The sequence below is a fragment of the Numida meleagris genome, chromosome 20 (assembly GCF_002078875.1).
Source record: "Numida meleagris isolate 19003 breed g44 Domestic line chromosome 20, NumMel1.0, whole genome shotgun sequence".
In the NCBI taxonomy this organism is placed as follows: Eukaryota; Metazoa; Chordata; class Aves; order Galliformes; family Numididae; genus Numida; species Numida meleagris.
Genome location: NC_034428.1, coordinates 544,655 through 563,615, shown reverse-complemented (window position 1 = coordinate 563,615; position 18,961 = coordinate 544,655). Strand labels below are relative to the sequence as shown.

At 42.8% G+C, this 18,961-nt stretch overlaps 1 protein-coding gene across 2 annotated transcripts; it reads right to left on the bottom strand.

The window, feature by feature from the left end:
- DNAJC11 (DnaJ heat shock protein family (Hsp40) member C11) lies at nt 1,082–18,947 on the bottom strand. 2 transcript variants are annotated; one of them, XM_021417403.1, is made up of 16 exons: nt 18,791–18,947; nt 15,306–15,435; nt 14,868–14,941; nt 14,097–14,198; nt 9,555–9,683; nt 8,725–8,847; nt 7,998–8,071; nt 7,556–7,745; nt 7,029–7,114; nt 6,486–6,602; nt 5,568–5,723; nt 5,198–5,267; nt 5,019–5,076; nt 4,204–4,346; nt 3,640–3,769; nt 1,082–3,043 (listed from the first exon to the last, which is right to left on the bottom strand). In XM_021417403.1, the coding sequence occupies exons 1-16, from the start codon at nt 18,860–18,862 to the stop codon at nt 3,018–3,020; spliced, it is 1,680 nt and encodes a 559-aa protein (XP_021273078.1). In that variant the 5' UTR covers nt 18,863–18,947; the 3' UTR covers nt 1,082–3,017. The 2 variants fall into 2 exon arrangements, with proteins under 2 accessions (XP_021273078.1, XP_021273079.1); XM_021417404.1 differs by lacking the exon at nt 18,791–18,947 and adding an exon at nt 17,850–17,985.

Below are 18,961 nucleotides of genomic sequence, written 5' to 3'. Positions count from 1 at the left end.
GGGCAAAAAGGAGACAGGCGGGCGAGGGGCTCCACCGTGTGGATGCAATTCAGCAGTGCCTGACAATTGCAAACTGCAGGGAATCAAAAATGGAGTTTGCACGTTGACTACTGGGAAGAACCTGCTCCAGGAGCCTTGTGCCTCACAGATGTGAAAGGCCACCTGTAGTACTTACACAAGGGAAAAACTGAAGTCTGAATCTTCGCTGGGCTGATCTGGCAGGGAAAACAAGCCCTGCTTTCAAAAATTTTCCATATAACGTTTAGGAAATGAATGGGGCAAGGTCTGTGTCAGTAATTTTACATCAAGAGTCACAAATGGAAGTGATGAAAATTAAAGTTCACCTGTCCTTTGCATGAACCACTTTACAATTAGACAATGATAGTTCTGATATGGTGGGGGAAGAAAGAATAGAGAGGGAAGGCAGAGGAACTGACTTTTCTTAGCAAAGAATAAAGTTGCAAGGAAAAAGAAAGCATCAGCTTCAATCCAAGCCCTGCCAAGGTGGCTGAGCTGTCCTCAGGTACAAATGCATGGGTTGACTCGCAGCAGAGGAGGCTGATACGGTTTTTACAGCACAAGTGGCACCTGGAGCTGTGACTCCTTGCTGCCTTTCCTTGGCTGAATCATGCTGTGACAGCAGGAGCAGAGGGCTGTCACAGAGGTGAGCATGTAAAGGAAGACAAGGGAAGATTACCAAAAGTGAAGCCTGGACCTGCATCTCCACCTCAGGAATTCCCAGTTTAAAGGCTTGAGATGAGAAGACAAGCACACATTGACAGATCCTCATTAAGGTACTTCAAGCATTAGCTAGCTCAGTTAGGAAAGGATGTATTCATCTCATTTATCTATAGCATTCTATTCACATCCAAAGATGCCTGCTACCCTGTTACAAGTTTGTACTGCTGGACTAGTAAGGATGTGCTTTACTTCTCAGAAACTGTATTTTTTCAGGTGTTGCAATACCACGGCACATCTCCAAGTACTGAGGAGTTTTTCAGTCACATTGCTACTTCTCTACATTTTTAACATAGACAACATGTCACTTTAATGACAACAGGAGCTGGAGCTCAGGAACTTGTCAGAAACAAGCATTGTTTTATTGTGCAAACTTTTAGGTGTCACTTACCCTGGTAGTTACAGGAACGCACTAAGATTTTTCTTTTTAATTAGCCGTAAGGGTGTTGTCACTATTTTGCACTTGCCTATGCAAAACTCCTACTTCCCAGCACTCCCACAGGGAGCATTTTGTTACATGCCAGTCAACACAGAATCACTCTCACTGCTGACCATATCCTTCAGGCAGCTACAAGACAGGAAAAAGGCAATTCTGGTGGCATTTCTTGTCCCTTTCAACTAGCTGTAGGTACAAGTGACCAAAAGAGGGCAAGAAGCAGAACATAACAAAGGGTGCAGTTACATTTATAGAACATGCAACCCTTGCCTTTTTGGAAAGAGTTTATTTTCAATACTGCCCTAAAGATGAAAAGGGAACATGGGCTAGTTCTCAGCTGAATTTATTGCACATTTTACATTTAATACCAGATAAACAGAACATTGGTTGTATGTGAAATAGAGTCCTACACCAGGAGCTGGTCACAACTGAAGAGTTTTGTTTTAATTTTAGAAAGTGAACACCACTTAGTTGTATGAACTTGTTTCGGAGGGAAAAATTTCTTGCAGCCTAGCTCAAGTAAGTCTGGTTTTGGAAACCTAATTGTCCTGTTAAAATTACTTGCAGTAGGGCATTTAAGACCATGACTCGAGCAGAGAGAATGACAGTCAAAAAGAAAAAGGGGTCAGGTACATGTCAGGAAATGATTTATGGTAATAGCTGACAAGAGCAGCAGTGAGCTGCCAAGATCCTTTGTTTCCTGTCTCTCCCATGTAAGCAATGGAGGCTGCCCTAGGACTCAGAGAGCAAAGCTGTGACTCAGAAACAGCCTTGATTACTCCTTTTCTCTGTAAGAACCTCCCCCCCCCCAAAAAAAAAAAAACAACAACAACTTTGGCAGTGTTGACATACACAGCAATCCCACGTAGCTGCCATTTCTATCTACTGTGTCACTAGAACAGGACTGCCCTTTCTGCTGCTAAATTACTTGCATGGCTTCCACGCAGGACAAAGCCAACAGATTTATGTCACATCTGAGGCTGCTTCAGAAGTGGCAGCTGAATTCGACGTTTTCAGCTCTTCACCCCATTTTGCACCTCTCCTCGCTTTGGTCTGGTTTACTTCTATGAATTATACTCCTTTTCCTAGAAATAAATAAGATGAATTGCTGTCCTTCCCCCTGCTTTGCTTTCCTAGTTTCCTGAACACCTTCACAGGAAAAAGAATAAGAATTATACCCAGTGTCCTTGTTTGGTAGAGCAGTGTCTGAAATGAGCAGCTGAATGGATTCACATGGAAGAGGCCCATGTCATTACAAAAAGCAAAGAACTTTGTTCCAAACATACTTGTTCTTAACAAGTGCATTTCAAATACAGAATTAGGATGGAAAACAATCTCTGTCCTCTTTCCAACTAAAGGATTTACACAGAAAACTCCCAGGAGGTGGCCTTAACATAAAGAAATTTCACTCACCAGTAGAAAAAGGTATGCTACCTACCCCAGTAAATATATGGAGAAGTGAGAACAAGTCTTCTTTCTTGAAGAGTGCAGAAAAATATATGTGAAACTGCACAAATGGACCGGGCCAAATTGCTGCAGGAAAGACTTGGTTGCATGATGGGTGGTGCTCAGAGCCTGCTCACACAACCTCAGCAGAAAGTACTGCAAGTTCAGAGTCACGTTGCTTTATTGGTTACTGAGCCACAATTGAGAAATATTGCTTTGGAGCCACCTCAGGAAGCAGGTTCTCTCATTTTTGATCCTAACGTAACCGATAGGCCACCACCTGCTATATAGATAATAAAAATAAAAATGTCTCTGTTCAAGCTTGTAGCATCTGGGGGAAGGTTTTGCTGTTTCCATTGACCCAGGTACTGTAACAGACGTGCACACTCTCATCAGATTAGCCATCTGCATCGATTCTGTGAGCTGTTGGATGAGAACAGTAAATGGATACATGCCACTTCCATCATCCTAGCTTTAAATTAAGCACTGTACCAGGAATGGACAGGAACAATTCCGGCCACTAATTAAACATGATTCATTTACACCTCTGCTGTAAATACGACAGATTTACAAACTGGATATGTTTCTCAAACAGGGCCATGGAAGTGATCTGGAGGTAACAGTTCTGTGCCCCTTAACCAACTGCCCAGGGCTACATGGTACCAGTAAAATACATCAGTAGATGATTCACAAAACCATCTTGATAGGGTGAACATTTTGGCACGTAGATAAAACGCAGATGAGAAAGAAATCTGGTACAGGCCTCTATCTTGCCTTCAGATCAGTCCCCAGTGGGCTACCCAGTGCTGTGAACTGCCTAGTAGGAATAACAGCAGCTACCAGAAGCCTCTTTTTCTAACTCAAGTTGGATATCTAAGGTCAGGTGGCATTAATAGCTGTAGGGCTGCAGCTGAGCTCTTTAATGGTCATACTCCAGAAACATACCATAGCCACCCCAGACCGTTTCAGTAACCACAGTTCTTCCTGAAGGAAGAAGCATGGTAGTCCTTGTTACTTACATTGCTTTGGTATCCTAAGGGCCTCATTGTCAGCTGACATCACTTGGTGCAGAACTCCCCGGAACTGATAAAGCACTTTCAAACTCTTCTCCTCACCCACGCAGGGGTCATAGAAACCTGGCAACCCAGCCTTTAAACAGAGAAGGGCAGACTGGACAACAGAGCAGACTTTCACTCTTCAATGACTCTTAAAATATCATTAGTTCCAGAATAAGGTGTCATAAAAAAACCAAAGATTTGTTGCCAATGAGATGAAAAGCTAAGAAATTATCTCCCCAGTGTCAAGAACGCAGTGGATCCAGGGCTTGGAACTTCCTGGTGTACAGTCCCAGAATCTGTAACACACACTGTCCTATGCCATAAACACCAAGGTACTGTTTCTTTGACACTGGAAATGCCCATAGAAATTGAAGTTCCTACAGATTTGTGATACTTGTATGGAAAACGGCTTCTGTAAATTGACCTGACACAATGCAGAAATACCCCGGGAGGACAGCATACAGTTCATTCAGAATTCTGAGTCACACACTTGAGTGTCTCAGTGCTTTGACATAAGCTACATACCTTGGATGCCTCTGTAAGGATGAGCTTAGAGTCCTTCACTAAGCACTGCAAGGGCACAGTCACATCTATTACTTTCACCTTCTCGTTCTTCCTGCTGTTGTCATTAACGAACTTCCCATACCAGGCATTCACTATGATCAGACCTGCATTTCACAAGAAATCACAAATGCAATGAGCTGTTTCCCACTGAGACCTGGGCAGACACCGATGAAAAGACCATCCCAGCATTTTCTTTTGCCTTCAGTGATACTTGAATCCTCCTTGACGTGACCCACACTTTTAAAGACAGAGGAACATTTATACCTGGGTTTTTGTTAGCAATATTTCAGCACTAGGACAGAACAACATGCCTTCAACATCACATTGATGTGACAGCCCAAGTGAATGTCACTCAACCCACTTTGGAAGATTCTCATGGTAGTTACTCGCAAACATCAACACTCAGATTTCCCTTATAATCCAAGAACAAACCGTGTAGATTAGAGGTCAGCAGAACACAGACTTCAAATTTCCGCACATACTTATACCCACACTTCTCTTTTGTAAAGAGATGAAGCCAGACTATTGTCTACATCCTGCTGATCATCTTGCAGCCTTTCCTAAGACAATATTTGGTGTGCCCCTAAGCGCAGACAACAGATGAATCACAATGGAACTTTCCCAATATATGCACAGCAGCAATTACGCCATGCTTCATTAAGGGTAGAAATGAAGAAACTATATGTTGCATTTCTCCCCCTCAGCCACCCAGCCTTTCTATTGTTCCTTCCTCTCTCCACATTTATGGAACAAATACATGGTGTTATAATCTTTACCCATTCTGGCTTCCTCTGCTTCAATTATCCTCCGGACAGACTCTTGCATTAACCTAACCTGTCATAACACAAGGGACAGAGTAAAAATCAAGCAGTGTCAGACACTGAGTCCAGAAGACACAAGCCAAGTAAAACCAGCTTCATTTAACTAAGAGGGCTTAGTTAAAAGAAAGACTTACTGCAGCTTCTGCCTCCTGCTTCTTCTGAAGGATGTCGCTGGCAGTACTCTCCCTTTGCTTCTCCAGCTCTCTGGCATAAAGGAGTCAAAATCACATCAGGTCCACACAATGAATGGGAGTCAGCCACAGAGTGGAAGATGTTTACTAATTCACCCCAGTTATAGCTGACCCTCAGTATCACTCTAATGAGCCAGGTTTCAAGGTTCTTCCCCATCTTTCAGGTTATTTTTGTAGCCTCCCAGAACTCAGTAGAATTGACAGTGCAGCATAACACCATGCCTCAGCTGGATATCCCAGCCTTTGAACCAGACTCCCAGAAGCACTTGATCAGGACTTCCCAGCTCTCTATTTCAAACAGAGTCTTGCTTACCTCTCCTTTTGCGCCCTGAGGTAGGGTTTGATGATTAGCCTGTGCATGGCAAAGTAGATAACTAGGGGTCCCACAGTGGCATAGAATACAGCACTGGGAAGCAGCTGATCTGTTAGGTGGACAGGGAAGAAGTAGGTCTGGCTAGCCCTGTTCAACCTGGAAGGAGTAAGAACATAATGGCAGGTCAGAAGAAACAGTTAAACGTCCTTGATTAAATACACGAGAGGTAGAGATGAATAATCATCTCACAAACATGAGAAATAACTATAAACTTTGGAAGAATATTCATTTTTGAAAGCAGTCTTCTCGGTCCTAACATCTTCATGTCTTTACAGTTTCTGCATCCCGGCGCGCCCTCTGCTGGCAACAATTTAAAAGTGCACTACAGTACGTGAACCCTTACAAGTTCAGCATCTCTTTGTGATCTGCCATATTAACAAAGTATCATCGATGATGCTCATTAATGCTGATTCAGTAATTCAAGCACATATGTACAGTAATTAATAAGTATATATCATCAGTAATTAATAAGTATACGTCATCCACATAAGTATGTACAGTAATACATAAATTGAATGCAATTAAATACATTTCTTCTAATATTTTCTTAATTCTTCCACCCCCTTACCATAATGCCCCTAAACTTACTTTAAGCTGTACTTTCAGAATATTTTGATGCATACACACAGTAGTCCTGTAAGAGGTGGTTCAGGTTCAGAATCACACGAGCAGAAAGCATGTACTGCTTCACATAGGTATAGTTTGTATTACAGGTGAGGGCAGCTGAAAACCATTATGGTGATATGTCAATACGCCTGCATTACTCTAAGATAGGAACCTCCCCACCTGAATTTTTGAACTAGAATAATGTAAGTTACCATCAGCCTCTGCAATCTACAGTTATAGTCTTTAACTTACTTGATTTTCAATGACACTCCTTGGGGAACACCGACACTGACGGTGGCTCCTAAAACACTGTGTCTGGAGATCTTCCTCTCGGCTCCATACTCTACTATGGTCCCAAAGAACCCTGCCCTAGAACAAGAGAACAAAAACTGGTAAGGCTCAGAAGACTTAAATTTCTCTTCACTGAATTCTCTTTAGTGAAATTCCAACAGGTAAAACATACAACAAACACATTTGTGTGGGGCAGATGCTGGCTTTCGGAAGATGAGATTAGCCCTTTCAGTTAGTTAAGCAGTTAACAGAGTACAAGAACTTCTGGCCTTCTAATTAGTGATGATATGGAGGTAACAAGCACCTAAGTATTTTACGTTTCACTTATCTAGAAAGACATAAAGCTAAGCCTTCAAGACACTCACTTCAGCCGTTAACCGGATTTAATTAAAGAAAAGCAGATTCCTAAGGAGTACAGAAGCATTCAATTTCCATGGAACCTGGAGACCTACAACAGCAGGAGATAACAGACTGAGCAATATGAATTTCCTCTTGCACACTTACTTGAGTGAACCTTTTACCCGTGTCTGATCCTCATCCTGAAACTTATGCTGGTAACTGACCATCATGAAAGAATGGGGGATTCCCAGCTGAAATACAAGAGTTATACATTTATGAAAACATACCCTCGACCATTATTGAACGTTCCCCAAAATTTGCTTTAAAATAATCTTTTAAGTGACACAGAAAACAGCAATATCTGCCACTTTCTTATCACAGCCCACAATCTGTGCTGTCCACGCTGTGTATCCTAACCCTAATCTGAGCTGACTCATATTAATCATAGAATCAGCTAGGTGGAAAAGACCTACAAGATCATCCAGTCCAACCATCCAAATACCCATTAGATGTCACAAGTGTTGTGCTCTTCCAAATGCAGCTGGTTATCTATGTCAGACATTCATAAGAGAGTAACAACTGCTCCTTTACCCTCTGTTCTCAAGAGAAAATACTGCTGGAATGGAAAAGCTGAGAATTCCCCCACACAGAATGGCAGCACTGTCCCCTGCATACAGCATCAGGATTCTCACCTGCAACGCCACAGTGAAGTGGCTGGTTTTTGTGTCCCGGACAATACTCGTGTTCATGGCTGACTGGATGCCCCACCGCCACTGCAAGTACCCCATCGTGTTCTTGTCGAGGTTGCGGGCCAGAACCGTGGTGAGGCCTGGGCGGACTCCACGGGATGAAAACTGCAGAGCACAGTTCGTAGTGATGAAACTAGAAGAAATAAGCAAAACCTCATCAGCATGTAGAGCGCAGACTCTCCTTAATCTAGTAAGAAGAAAATAGAAGGCATTAACTAACAGAATAGAAGCATTTTGATTAGCACCACAGCATTACGTAAGGTCTAAAGAAAATACAGCTTCTGTAGGACAAAAAACAAATTTAGAATTAACATGAAAATGAATTTAAGATACTTGGTTCCTTAGCATGGAATATTAACCAGTAAGCCATTTTTCAAATATTTACCATCTTGGTGTAAGATTACGGAATATCTTCAGACCAAAGAGAGGTCCCTGGAGGTCTCCCGCTCCAAACTCCAACTGTTAAGATGCACAGTGCCAAACAGTTAGAATACGGGCCTTGGCAAGTGCAAAGTACTTCACAAGCATTGTTTACATCACAGATATTTTAAACATTTCTGAATTAAGTTCACCATTTATTCTAGTATCCTCTCCCTTCTGCTAATTTTGCACTCAGAGTAAGAGGTGTTTCTCTGAGTAAGGTTGCCCTGAGTACAGGAAAGCTGTTTTTGTAGCCCTACAGTCTATCTAGCACATGGTCTGAAAACACAGCCCTTGGGAAGGCCTCACACAGGGAAATCAGAACTGTCCAGGAGACAATAGGTAGCAGTTCTATCAGCACAAGCCAAGTTCATGAAGTATGGCCAAATAAGAAGGAAAAGAAATTAAGAAAACCTTTGGACTCAGAAAACAGAACATAAAAAGTATCATTCTACTATTCAACACAATGTGTTTGTTTTAGTATCACCCTACAAATACTGCTACCACCTAGATCTCCAGGAGCTCTTTCCATAGGACATTCAAGAAAGCTTGTCAGCACTGCTATCCCTATCTTCTGAAATGGAAGCACACAGAGGTGAAAAAAGCTGAAGTTCCCAAAAGAAAATAAAGTCTAGGTAACCAATCCAAGCAACAAATTGGATATAACAATACATAACAGCCAGCATTCTTACCTCTCCCCATCCCTTGGCAGAGGTCACTCGCCTAAGAGCAAGATTAATTGATCCACCTCCATTCCCATTCTGAGTAGAGAGGTTACCAGACAATATTGCTGTGTCCGTGGAAGTCAATGGTGCCTGAAAAAATGAATGTACTGTTACCAGTACAAGCCTGATTCACACATGTAATGCCTACTCTGCAGGACACAGCTAAAATTGTAGATGTCTGCAGAGACAATAGGCACAGAGAAACAAGTATCACTGCAGTTGAGTTCTTGTCATCCACTTAGTCTAGGGGTTTAAATTTTCTAAATTTTGTAGTGAGAATACAGCAACACGTGATAAATTTTTTTACAGGACCAGCTGCTTGTGACAGCTTTAATGAGCCAAAAAGTCCCAATCTTGAGCTGTAGGTCCTTCTGATCTCGCTAGCAGACTCAATTTCTCCAACTGTTTGGAACAGAGGCAACATTAGCCCTTTGTTTCCTTACCTCTGTCCTCAGAATTGGATGATACATGTTTTCATACACGAAATGCTCTGCGTTCACAGAGAACGAGATACCTGCTTTTAATCACAATTCAGCCTCCCTGCCAGCAGGGAAGGAGGACCGCTGCAGTACAAACAAGCCACTAAATTCTGTGCCTGTGCTCATAGAAATGCATGCCACACAATTAACACAGTCCTGCTGGAAATGAGCCTCCTCCCACCCACACCAGTTAATAGTGTCCTCCTGTGAAGAAAGATGAGGCCTCTGAGCAGTGTTTCACATTCTGCTGGCTCACGTTGTAGTGCCTCACGTTCTCAGACCCTGACCCAGGCCGGCCATGGTGCCTGCCCTCCTTACCTCAATGGACTGGGATATGTGCATTTTATTTATTTCAATCTGGGGAAAGCTGCTCCCCTGCACATCTTCGTATTCTTCATCGTAACGATCAAAGAGGTCAGTGGCATCTATTCCAACGCTAATCGTTCCCTAAGGATCAAGTGAAACACACTAAGTATTAACAAGCATCCAAACTTACTCAGGCCAAATGGCTAAAGCATCCTCACACATCACTAGTTTAAAGATTTTTTTTTCCAAAGTTTTCTTGTTTTGCAATTACATTCTCCATTCTGAACTGTTGGTTTTTTGTTGTTTTTTCCCCTCCCACGCACAAAAAAATTAGACTATTATTTTCCTCAGGAGGAATGCAACTTGGAACACTAGCAAGAGTAGGCTTATTTGAAAAGAATGTGATTAGACCCTTGTCTCAGTCATGTAACTTCAAGGGGCTCCGATAATATTCCCTATGGATCTATTACACAGCACTACCACCCATATAAAAAAAATCTCAGTTGCAATAGCAAAAGCCTCTTTGCACAGGCACAGGATTGACTCCAAGCACTTTGTATAAACATTACTCAGGGTAGGTACAAAAAGCATCCACACAGTGGAATATGGATGGAATAAATTCTTATTTCAATCTGAGGAAGATTTTTTCCCCGCTCACTCCATTCTAATAGAATTCTGAACCTTAGATTGCAGAGTTTGATAAGATTCAAACTTCCAACCATCTATCTGCTGTGCAGATTCCTGCTGTTCATGTTCTGATTGCTTGCACAGCAAAAAAAATAAATATTTTAACATAAAAAGGTGCGACTATTTCCAGAACTATGGAATAACAGCCAAATCTCAAATTTTTTTTTTTTTACAATTTATTTCTAGAACGCTGTTGAATTTCAGATCAATTACACTTATTTCCTGTTTCAGGAGGCACAAATGACATGGTCCAGCCATTTATGCAGAAGATTACTTTTCAGGAATGACCTCCAGTATCACCTTCAAGGGATCTGCTCTCCAAATGTTTCAACTTCTTCAGTTTCAGCCTCTCTTGTGCTGTGCCGTTCCTTGACGCAAGGCCAAAGGAACAGTGGAGCAAGGCAAGGCTGCCAAGTGCCTCGGAAGCCGTGCAGCCCTGCATTGCTGCTCCAGCTGTCTGCAAAGCACACTGAGAAGCGCCAAAGAGAAGCAAAAAGGGCCAGCTTCACTCCATGAGATTCCAATAAATGCGCTCCAGACTGACTGGTGAAACATGTTTAAACACAGGTGAACACATATTTTAACAAAACAGAACTATTTTGTGTCTCTTTCATTTCTTGATGCTGTTCACTTCAGGGATGCACAAAGCCCAAGATCTTTCACAACTGCTGTACAACAGAAAGGTTTTCCGCTTGGTGCGCCACATCCAGCACAGAACCTATGCGAGACTGCAACTTTGAAGGTGAAGATAAATGTTTTTAAACAAAGGTCCTCAAACTAAGCAGTATGCATGTTGAATTTGAATGAAGCCTTATGATTTCCTTTTTCACAACTATGAATTGTAAAACATTCTCCTCAATGAAAATGGAGAAGTCAAAAAATTCAGGTGTTTTCCTTATCTACAAAACCCACTGAGGGGAAAGCAGCACCTCAGCTGCCCCCACATCTCTCCCTCCACAGGATTTCTGTTCAGTTGCCTTTTGCTTAAGGGAGTAGTGAACTCCATGAGGTATTTTCCCTCCTGCCAAGCAGGTGAAGTCACCTTCAGAGACCTATAGGTCCTGGCAAGGAAATTGGCTCATGCACAAGCACAGGAAAAGCAGCAGATGGCAATGTTAAAAATATTCCCAGAGAACAAGAGCACCCCCTATGCCACCGGATAATAGAAGGGAATGCTGCTCCTTGCAGCTCCCCATCAGCCACCTGCTCAGGCCATTGAAAAAGGAAAAACCTTCTCAAAGTGAGAGCAGCAGGGAGAAGCTGCAAAGCTCTGCTCAGAAGTCAGCTGTGCACACTCAGCAAGCAACATGCTGCAGTGTGCCAACACAGCAGGGCAGGAGGTCAGTGACTGCACTTCAGGACCATTAGAAGTGTTATCTGGCAGCACCTTTTAAAATTACCTACATTTAATATTCCTGTAAACATCAAACAGTTGTTAATGATGAAATTAAGAGATGTGCCAGAGAAGAGTATATCTTTCCTCATCTTTTTTTCTTGGGGGGGGGGCAGGATTTACCTTCTGAAAGTGACACATGGAACCTGTGTAAGGCTGGGCCCTGAGGAATCTGTATGTCTTAGGTGCTGACCTTCCGCAGCAGGAAAATAATAGGATTTAATTGTTCCAAACAGGAAGCAGTTCTCAAATCAAGTAATGAACTTTTCAACCCTTCTGCATGTCTTTGGAAACAAAAAAACCCTAAAAGCAAATAATAGGCTCAATTTGAAACCTGCCAAATTGCCTGCATCTGGTTATTGCACAACATTTCTGGTTAAAATGCTTTATTTTGCTGGAACCATTTTATAGAACTGACAAAATGTTGGAAATTTTAAAATAACTTGTGTTCATGTATGAAATGATCACAGCTGTGCTACCTAATTCCACAGGAACATTGCCTGGAGAGACTTTTCTATAGGCTGCCAATCAGCAGTTGCTGTAAACACCCAGATGGCTAATTTTAATCACAGGACACAGAGACCAAGGCTTACAAACACAGCTCCTCTTTTTACTGCTCACAGACATGGTGAAATACCCAGATAAAATGTCAGATTCCTGAAGTCACAGTGAAGCATTACATGGAGATAACCCTGCCCCTCAGTGTCAGTACCCTTCTGACTGCAATCACTCGTCTCCAGTAGAGACATTTTGACTTGCCCTGTTTTGTGGCATCCAGAAAGCCTTTCCTGCCTAGAATATACTGACAGCAGACATATATCACCTTATGCTTAGCCACTCTTTCAGTACAAATAAGTTGCTAATATCTGTATGTGACTCACAACAGCCTGGTGACCTGCATTAGCAAATTTGCTTTGCTAAGACCAGCACAGATTCAAAGTCTGTACCAAGAGGAGTACCTCAAAACATTACAGGTCTTCTCAGACGGAGATTTTTCTGATTCAATCCTGAACACCAGTGTACTCACACTTCTGTCCCCACAGAAAACATCTGATTATAAGCTGTTGGCTGTGAAGACCACATCAACCTTCAAAGCCAGCACTAGTAGTAATTAATCCACTGGCAATCTGTTTGTTGGGTTACAGAAGCTCCACCGCAACGCTTCAGAGGTCCATGCACAAAAACAGTGACACGGGGCACCTCCTCTTTCAAGGACACCAGAACAGTACAGCCACCTGTGCTTTGGAGGCAGAATCTCTACTTCTACCAAGCATTTAGAAGTAAAATAAAAATCAAGGTCTCGCTACAGTTTTGTTTGAAGACACAGAAAGTTTATTTACCTATGTAAACGTCTGCACAACTATCTCAGTTTGGAGAGAGGAAAATTAAGGCTCCCCACCACAGGCCATTTCTATCCTGCATGGAATGAAAAGGCTCCCAACAGATGTTTCAAAGAACAGGCACAAAATGGTTTCTGATAGTTTATGAAAAAAGAAAAATATAGATAAGAGGTAGACTGAAGTATAACTATACTAGGTGAGTGCAGATGCAACTCTTCAATAATATTACTCACTGCATGAGAACCAAGATTCTTCTGATTCAACAAGCTTTGAAACCTCATTCCATGGCAATCCTGACAAAGACTCACGTTGCCTACACATTTATAAAGCCAAGAGCCTGCTAGGCCATTACAATTCTAAACTACTGGAGTATTCCAGTCACAGCAGGACAGATGTCAATCATTTCCATATTTCCCTGCCACTCCAATGTGACAGTGAGAACATCATCCTCACCACAGTGTTTGTGATCATTCCTAAACAGCCAAGACTCAGCAGCAAGGTGGGTCATTTAGGGTCAATTTATTGCTGCTCAAGCAGACAGATGAGGATGGAATACTCAATGATTCTCATTCTCAAAGCGATTTAGCTTTCTTTAAACAGGCACTAACTGTGAAACAGGCAAGATCTCAATCTTGCTCATGTTGATTTTGCTCACTGTGCTGCAAGTGCTCCATAGTGAGAAGAAAGTTCTCTATCCAGCTGGTTTAGTAGCTACTCCATTTTTTTTTTCTTTTCAAGGCTGTATCAGAATCTCTCTCCACATTGTTGTGATGCTAGAGCAGCATTGAAGGGAAAAATTGTCAGGTAACTGCAGGGAATTTCACTTTATTTGGAATATTTGGATAGTATTCATAACCATTTCAGCATCAGGAATGCTTTCCTAAAAACGTTGAGATTTTTTTCCCCCCAAAATGTTTAAACAGAAAAGAAGAAAGAAAAAGGAAAAAATATTGTCCAAAGATTTAGCTGTTTCCCCTATATTTTCCAGAGAAATTGCTTATTCAAAAAACAGCCCATTAACTGTGAATACCTGAGAGGTTATTTACTATAGCCCTTCACTGAGACTCATCACCCTTGCATATTCCTAAATATTTAAGGATTCAGTGTTGAGACTGGGATGAAGTCTTTGCTTACCTTTGGATTAGTTCGCTGCTGCAGTCTTCTCTCTTCCCTCTCTCTCTGCAAACGCTCAAATTCCTCTCTGATTTCAGCTGGAGTTCTCTTCCTTTCCACAACCTGTTCAAAGAGAAATTGAATACTGCAATACTGCTGATGGAATCGAAGTCCACTGACACTCTAATGCGTTGTCTCTGCTTGCTGTTTACCTCATATGTTTCAGGGAATTGGAGTTTTAAGGAGGTATGGCTCTAATTAAGGACAGAAAGAGTACTGGATTTACATTTTCAAAACATGATCTGCAATAAGCAGATCAGACATGTCTGTTACATACTCCTATTGCTCCACATTTCTTGCATCTAACCCCAAACTTGATCTTGGTACTGACTTGGCCCAACACAGTACAATTCTGCAGCAAACAGCATAATGTAATTGACTAAGATTGCAGAGGAAAAAGATGAGACTAGATGGGGATTCTGATGCATTTGTCTCAGCCAAAGATGTTGCCTGTCATGGTAACATCCTAGAAGGGAACTCTGAATGTCCTGTTTTTTGTTCTCTAGTAATAAACCACCAGCACCAAGTACTCTTTGAAAACCCATCGTGTTGTTCCAGGGTGGAGGCAGGGAGAGAAAAAAAAGAGAACCAAAACAAGAATGCTTTCTAGCAGACAAGCTGCCTTTTTTTTTTAAACTATCAAGGTATCAGTGCAGCTCAATATAACAAGAATTTCAGACACACTTGGATTTAACCAATCCCACTGGCCATAAGGTACTAAATCTCTCTCACCTCCCATCCTTCCATCTCCAGTCCTCTCCTCCCGTATATGTCATAGATGGCCCTGGTCTGTGGATCACTAAGCACTGCAAATTAAAATCAAAAGAGAATGATAACTTGGTCTTCTTAAATCTCAGGCCAACATAATAGTGTTACTTGGAATTCAGGCAGGTTCTGGAAACTCATACAGAGAAGTCAGGGAAGCAGTGAAAAGATGATTTATAATATGTAGAGATTAGACAAGGACTCCACACCTTGTTCATTGCAGAACACACAATGCATTGCTCCTCTGATTTACAGAACAAAAAAGGAAACAAAGCACTGCTAAGTATCAGCAATATAATAATAATAAAATGTAACAATATTTATTTGCACTTTAAAGAACACAAAGACATGCCCTTCCTAGAAAACCCCTGGAAAGTTTCTGCAAACTCAAAGACTTCCGCTGACCTTCATAAGCTTGGTGGACAAGGTTAAACAGCCGCTCAGCTTGTGATTTCAGCTCTGGGTCTCTGTGCTTGTCTGGGTGGTACAGCATACACAAGCGGCGGTAGGCAGCTTTTAACTCTTCCTGAGAGGCCTATGACAAGCAATAAAAATGAATTAAAATACAACCAAGGCTAATTAAAAAAAGACCATTTTCAAGTTCAGCCTTAAAAGAGAAGTCCAACAGCTATTACGTTCCATTACTTATATGAGCTCAAGAATGCACTTCTGTTTCACGGTAGGACACAGCTTTCACATAAGTCAAAGTGCTCAGTTACGCACATCTGTATTTTCCAAGCTATTTATAACGTGACAAGCAATCACTTCACCACTACAGATCCTAGCGCTTCCATTCCTATACAGCAAGGATACTCTATTGTGCTGTGAGAATAGAAGCTACATCACCTGCACTCAAAAATTCACTCACCCGCCATAGATGGATGAACAGAACAGTAAGTCACTAAATGCATCAAGAAAACAAATGTGTCCTTCACCATGAAGAATTTCAGATGGCACCTGGCCCCATTCCAAAGACGCAGGTAGAGATTGTGGATGGCTCTTTCAGAATCAATGGAATAAAGCACACACCCTCCTTCATCATTCCCAGGATACAACCTCAGAGCAGCATCACTTTTAGACCAGGGGAGGCCTGAGAGCTACCCCTTTCTCACTTCAGTCCTTGTATTTCAGCCACAATCTATTCCTTGAAGGCTGGTTAACACATATTCAGAAGTGCAGTTGCCAAAAATCAACTGGAACTTCCCTGAGAGGCCCAGCTCACAGATACAGCTCCCAGGACTTCACAGAGGTCCTTACTGCTGGGTAAGGAACAGTCCACATAAGAATTGATTCCTGGGGCACTGAACTGCTGAGCAGCAGGAAGCAGAGTACCACTTCTCTGCAATGGGGGAAACATTCAGAATAAAGGAACTGGAATGGCATCACCAGTACTGGCTGGTCTCCGCCAGGCCGATGTAATCACCCTTTTATTATAGCCAGTAATTATAATGGACAGGAGTACAACATTGCAAATGATAAAGGGGCACCAAGAAAATGACTTCTGATAACAGAATTGAAAGACACAAATGTCATTTGCTCTTAATGCTCTGTGACTGAAGCTTTCACAGCTTCCTAGCTTTCACTTCGGAACCAAAGGCTATAAAAGTTCATTTCCTAAAGCAACAGCTTCCAACTTGCAGTGAGGAAAACGTGCATTTTCTTCTGCATCCCAAACCCAGAAGTTCATTCAATTCTGATGACAGTTTAGAATATACATTTCTCTGCATTTGTACTACTTAATGTTACTTTTCTGAAATGATACAGCAAAAGTGGACTTGCTGAATTTCCTGGCCCCAGGACAGTAAGGCAGCTACAGACCAGCTGCCTTCTTTTTACTACCATGTGATTTCTCAGACATTGAATTTAAACTAGATTGAGAAGACAGAGCTCTAAAATGACATTCCTTAATCAAATTAATGATAAATGGTTTAATGTGCTATTGATTACATAATAGAAATGAGCAATTTCATTTTTCATAAATGCCATGTTCAATACAATGTTAGATTGGGCCTTTCATCATCCCTGATGAGATTGGGTCATTGGTTCAATATTTCATGAGAGATAACCTCTTAGGAGCCGCTAAAGAAATACTGACATCATTTCAAATCGCAACAAGATACATAAGTCAGTAATAACCATATGTAAGTTGCATTTTTATTACCAAAATTCTAGACAAAATTAAGAGGTGCTTCACCACCTTGTTTGGGCTTAAATGCCTTAATTTAGTGTTTCACAGAAGCTGCATTTTTACTGGATTGAAATCCACAAAAGATTAAGCACGCACACATGCTGGAAACACGCTGCTCAATAGGTTTATGCCCCTTACCATGGCTGCAAAGCTCAGTGGTTAACTATTACACTGAGCCCAGCTGCCCTGTGACACAAAACCAGCTCTACTTACAGTACTGCTGCATCACTGCATACCACTGCTATGCAGGATAGCACTGCTGAATTTAATTAGCAAGGGGGTAATTAACAAAGGAACTACCCTCAGCTAGAATTACTCTCCCAAAGATCCTTTTAACTCAGCTTCCAGTAGTTCCCTGCTATACTCAACCTGGTTTTTTGTTACCCAGAACAGAGCTGAAAGTCCAGCCAAGTTAACCTTTAAGCCTTCCCTGTTCACCCCCAAGATGGTCACAGCACCTAAACATTTCCTACCTCATTCTTTTAACCTTTACATCTGCACCTTGATAGCATTCAGGAGCATGATTTACAAAGCTGCCAGGTGATGTAGAAGTATGACCCACTGACACTTAACGATCTCATGCTTGAACTACACAACACTCTTCAAAAAAGAATATTTTTTTTCTTCTCCACCATAATGCAATAATAGGATGAAAAGTACCACAAAAAAAGCAGGGCAGCAAAATCTCTGGCTACAGCAAAGGAAAACAAGCCCAAACACAACACCCAGAGACACACAAACAAGGACAAAGAGCTACATACCTTCAGAATACCTCAAGAAGGCAAGAATCTCCAAGAAGAGATATCCTCTCCTCCACTGCCAGCCCTTAAATGAGGGCTGGGAAGGGCTGGACCCTGGCTCCACCCCTTCCTGTCACTCAGGTACATTGCATGCACCTGAGCTCCCCTGGGCTGGCCCCGCCTTCCCACCAGGTGCTCAATCACTGCTTCAGGCCATGACAGCATTTCCACTGCATGCATGATATTGGAAAGTTCTGTGTAGAGTTACAGTCACAGATTTTTTTCTTCATAAACGTGAAAGGCTTCCATAAATAAGACACAGAAGACCACCACCATGGCTAAAAGCACTGACGTTAATTCCCAAGATTATGTGAGAAGAGCACTGATGGGTTTTTTTTGGTTTTCTTTTTAATATGGGTATGTATGGTCCATACAGCTTAGATTCGAATCAGAATGAAGAACTATTGAGCCAAAAAGGAAGGGGGAGAGGATACACACACGCAGAGGTAGCTCTATAATCAGGCTATCATGTACCCTAAGGAAAAGATCCATTAAAATAAATTCGTTTTTGCACACGATTTCCTCGCTGTTCCATCTCACGCTCAGCCCTGGGTACTGTCAGCACAACGAGCAGCCCCGCGGTTTGATTTTGTACCAAATCTGTCCCGGTGTTATAGTAAAACGTAAGGACCTGAAGAATCTCTCCCTTGACTGTACCCCGGACGCCCTCCAGGGCCGCCCCCCAGCCCGAGCCCCGCACGAGGCTGCGGCCCCTCCGTCCCGCCCCGCTCAGCCCGGGGCCGCCTCGCGGGGCAGAGGACGGGCACAGGCGGTCGGGCCCCGCCGCCCGCTGGGGTCGCTCCCAGCCGTCCGGGCCGCGCCACGGCCTGCCCCAAGGGCGCGGGCGGGCACGGGGGTCCCGCCCCCCTCACGACGCCGCGCGGCCCGGCCGCCGCGCTCACCTCGCGCCGCACGTTGAGCAGCGCGTAGTAGTCCTCGTTGTCCGGCACCTCTTCCCCCAAGGCCGCCGCCATCTTCCCGACCTCTCACCCCGCGCCGGGCGGCGCGAGTCGCTGCGCCTCTCAGACAGCGCCCCCCTGCGGCCCGGAGGAGCAGAGCGGGGCGCCCAACTG

What these genes read in the sequence shown, in the direction of transcription:
- DNAJC11 (XM_021417403.1), bottom strand. Translation starts at nt 18,862, where the DNA reads ATGGCGGCGGCCTTGGGGGAAGAGGTGCCGGACAACGAGGACTACTAC. An exon ending in CGTAATCTTACACCAAGATG is followed by an intron (nt 7,746 to 7,997) that starts GTAAATATTTGA and finishes TATTTCTTCTAG; the next exon opens with TTTCATCACTACGAACTGTG. An exon ending in AGCAGGAGGCAGAAGCTGCA is followed by an intron (nt 5,077 to 5,197) that starts GTAAGTCTTTCT and finishes GTGTTATGACAG; the next exon opens with GTTAGGTTAATGCAAGAGTC.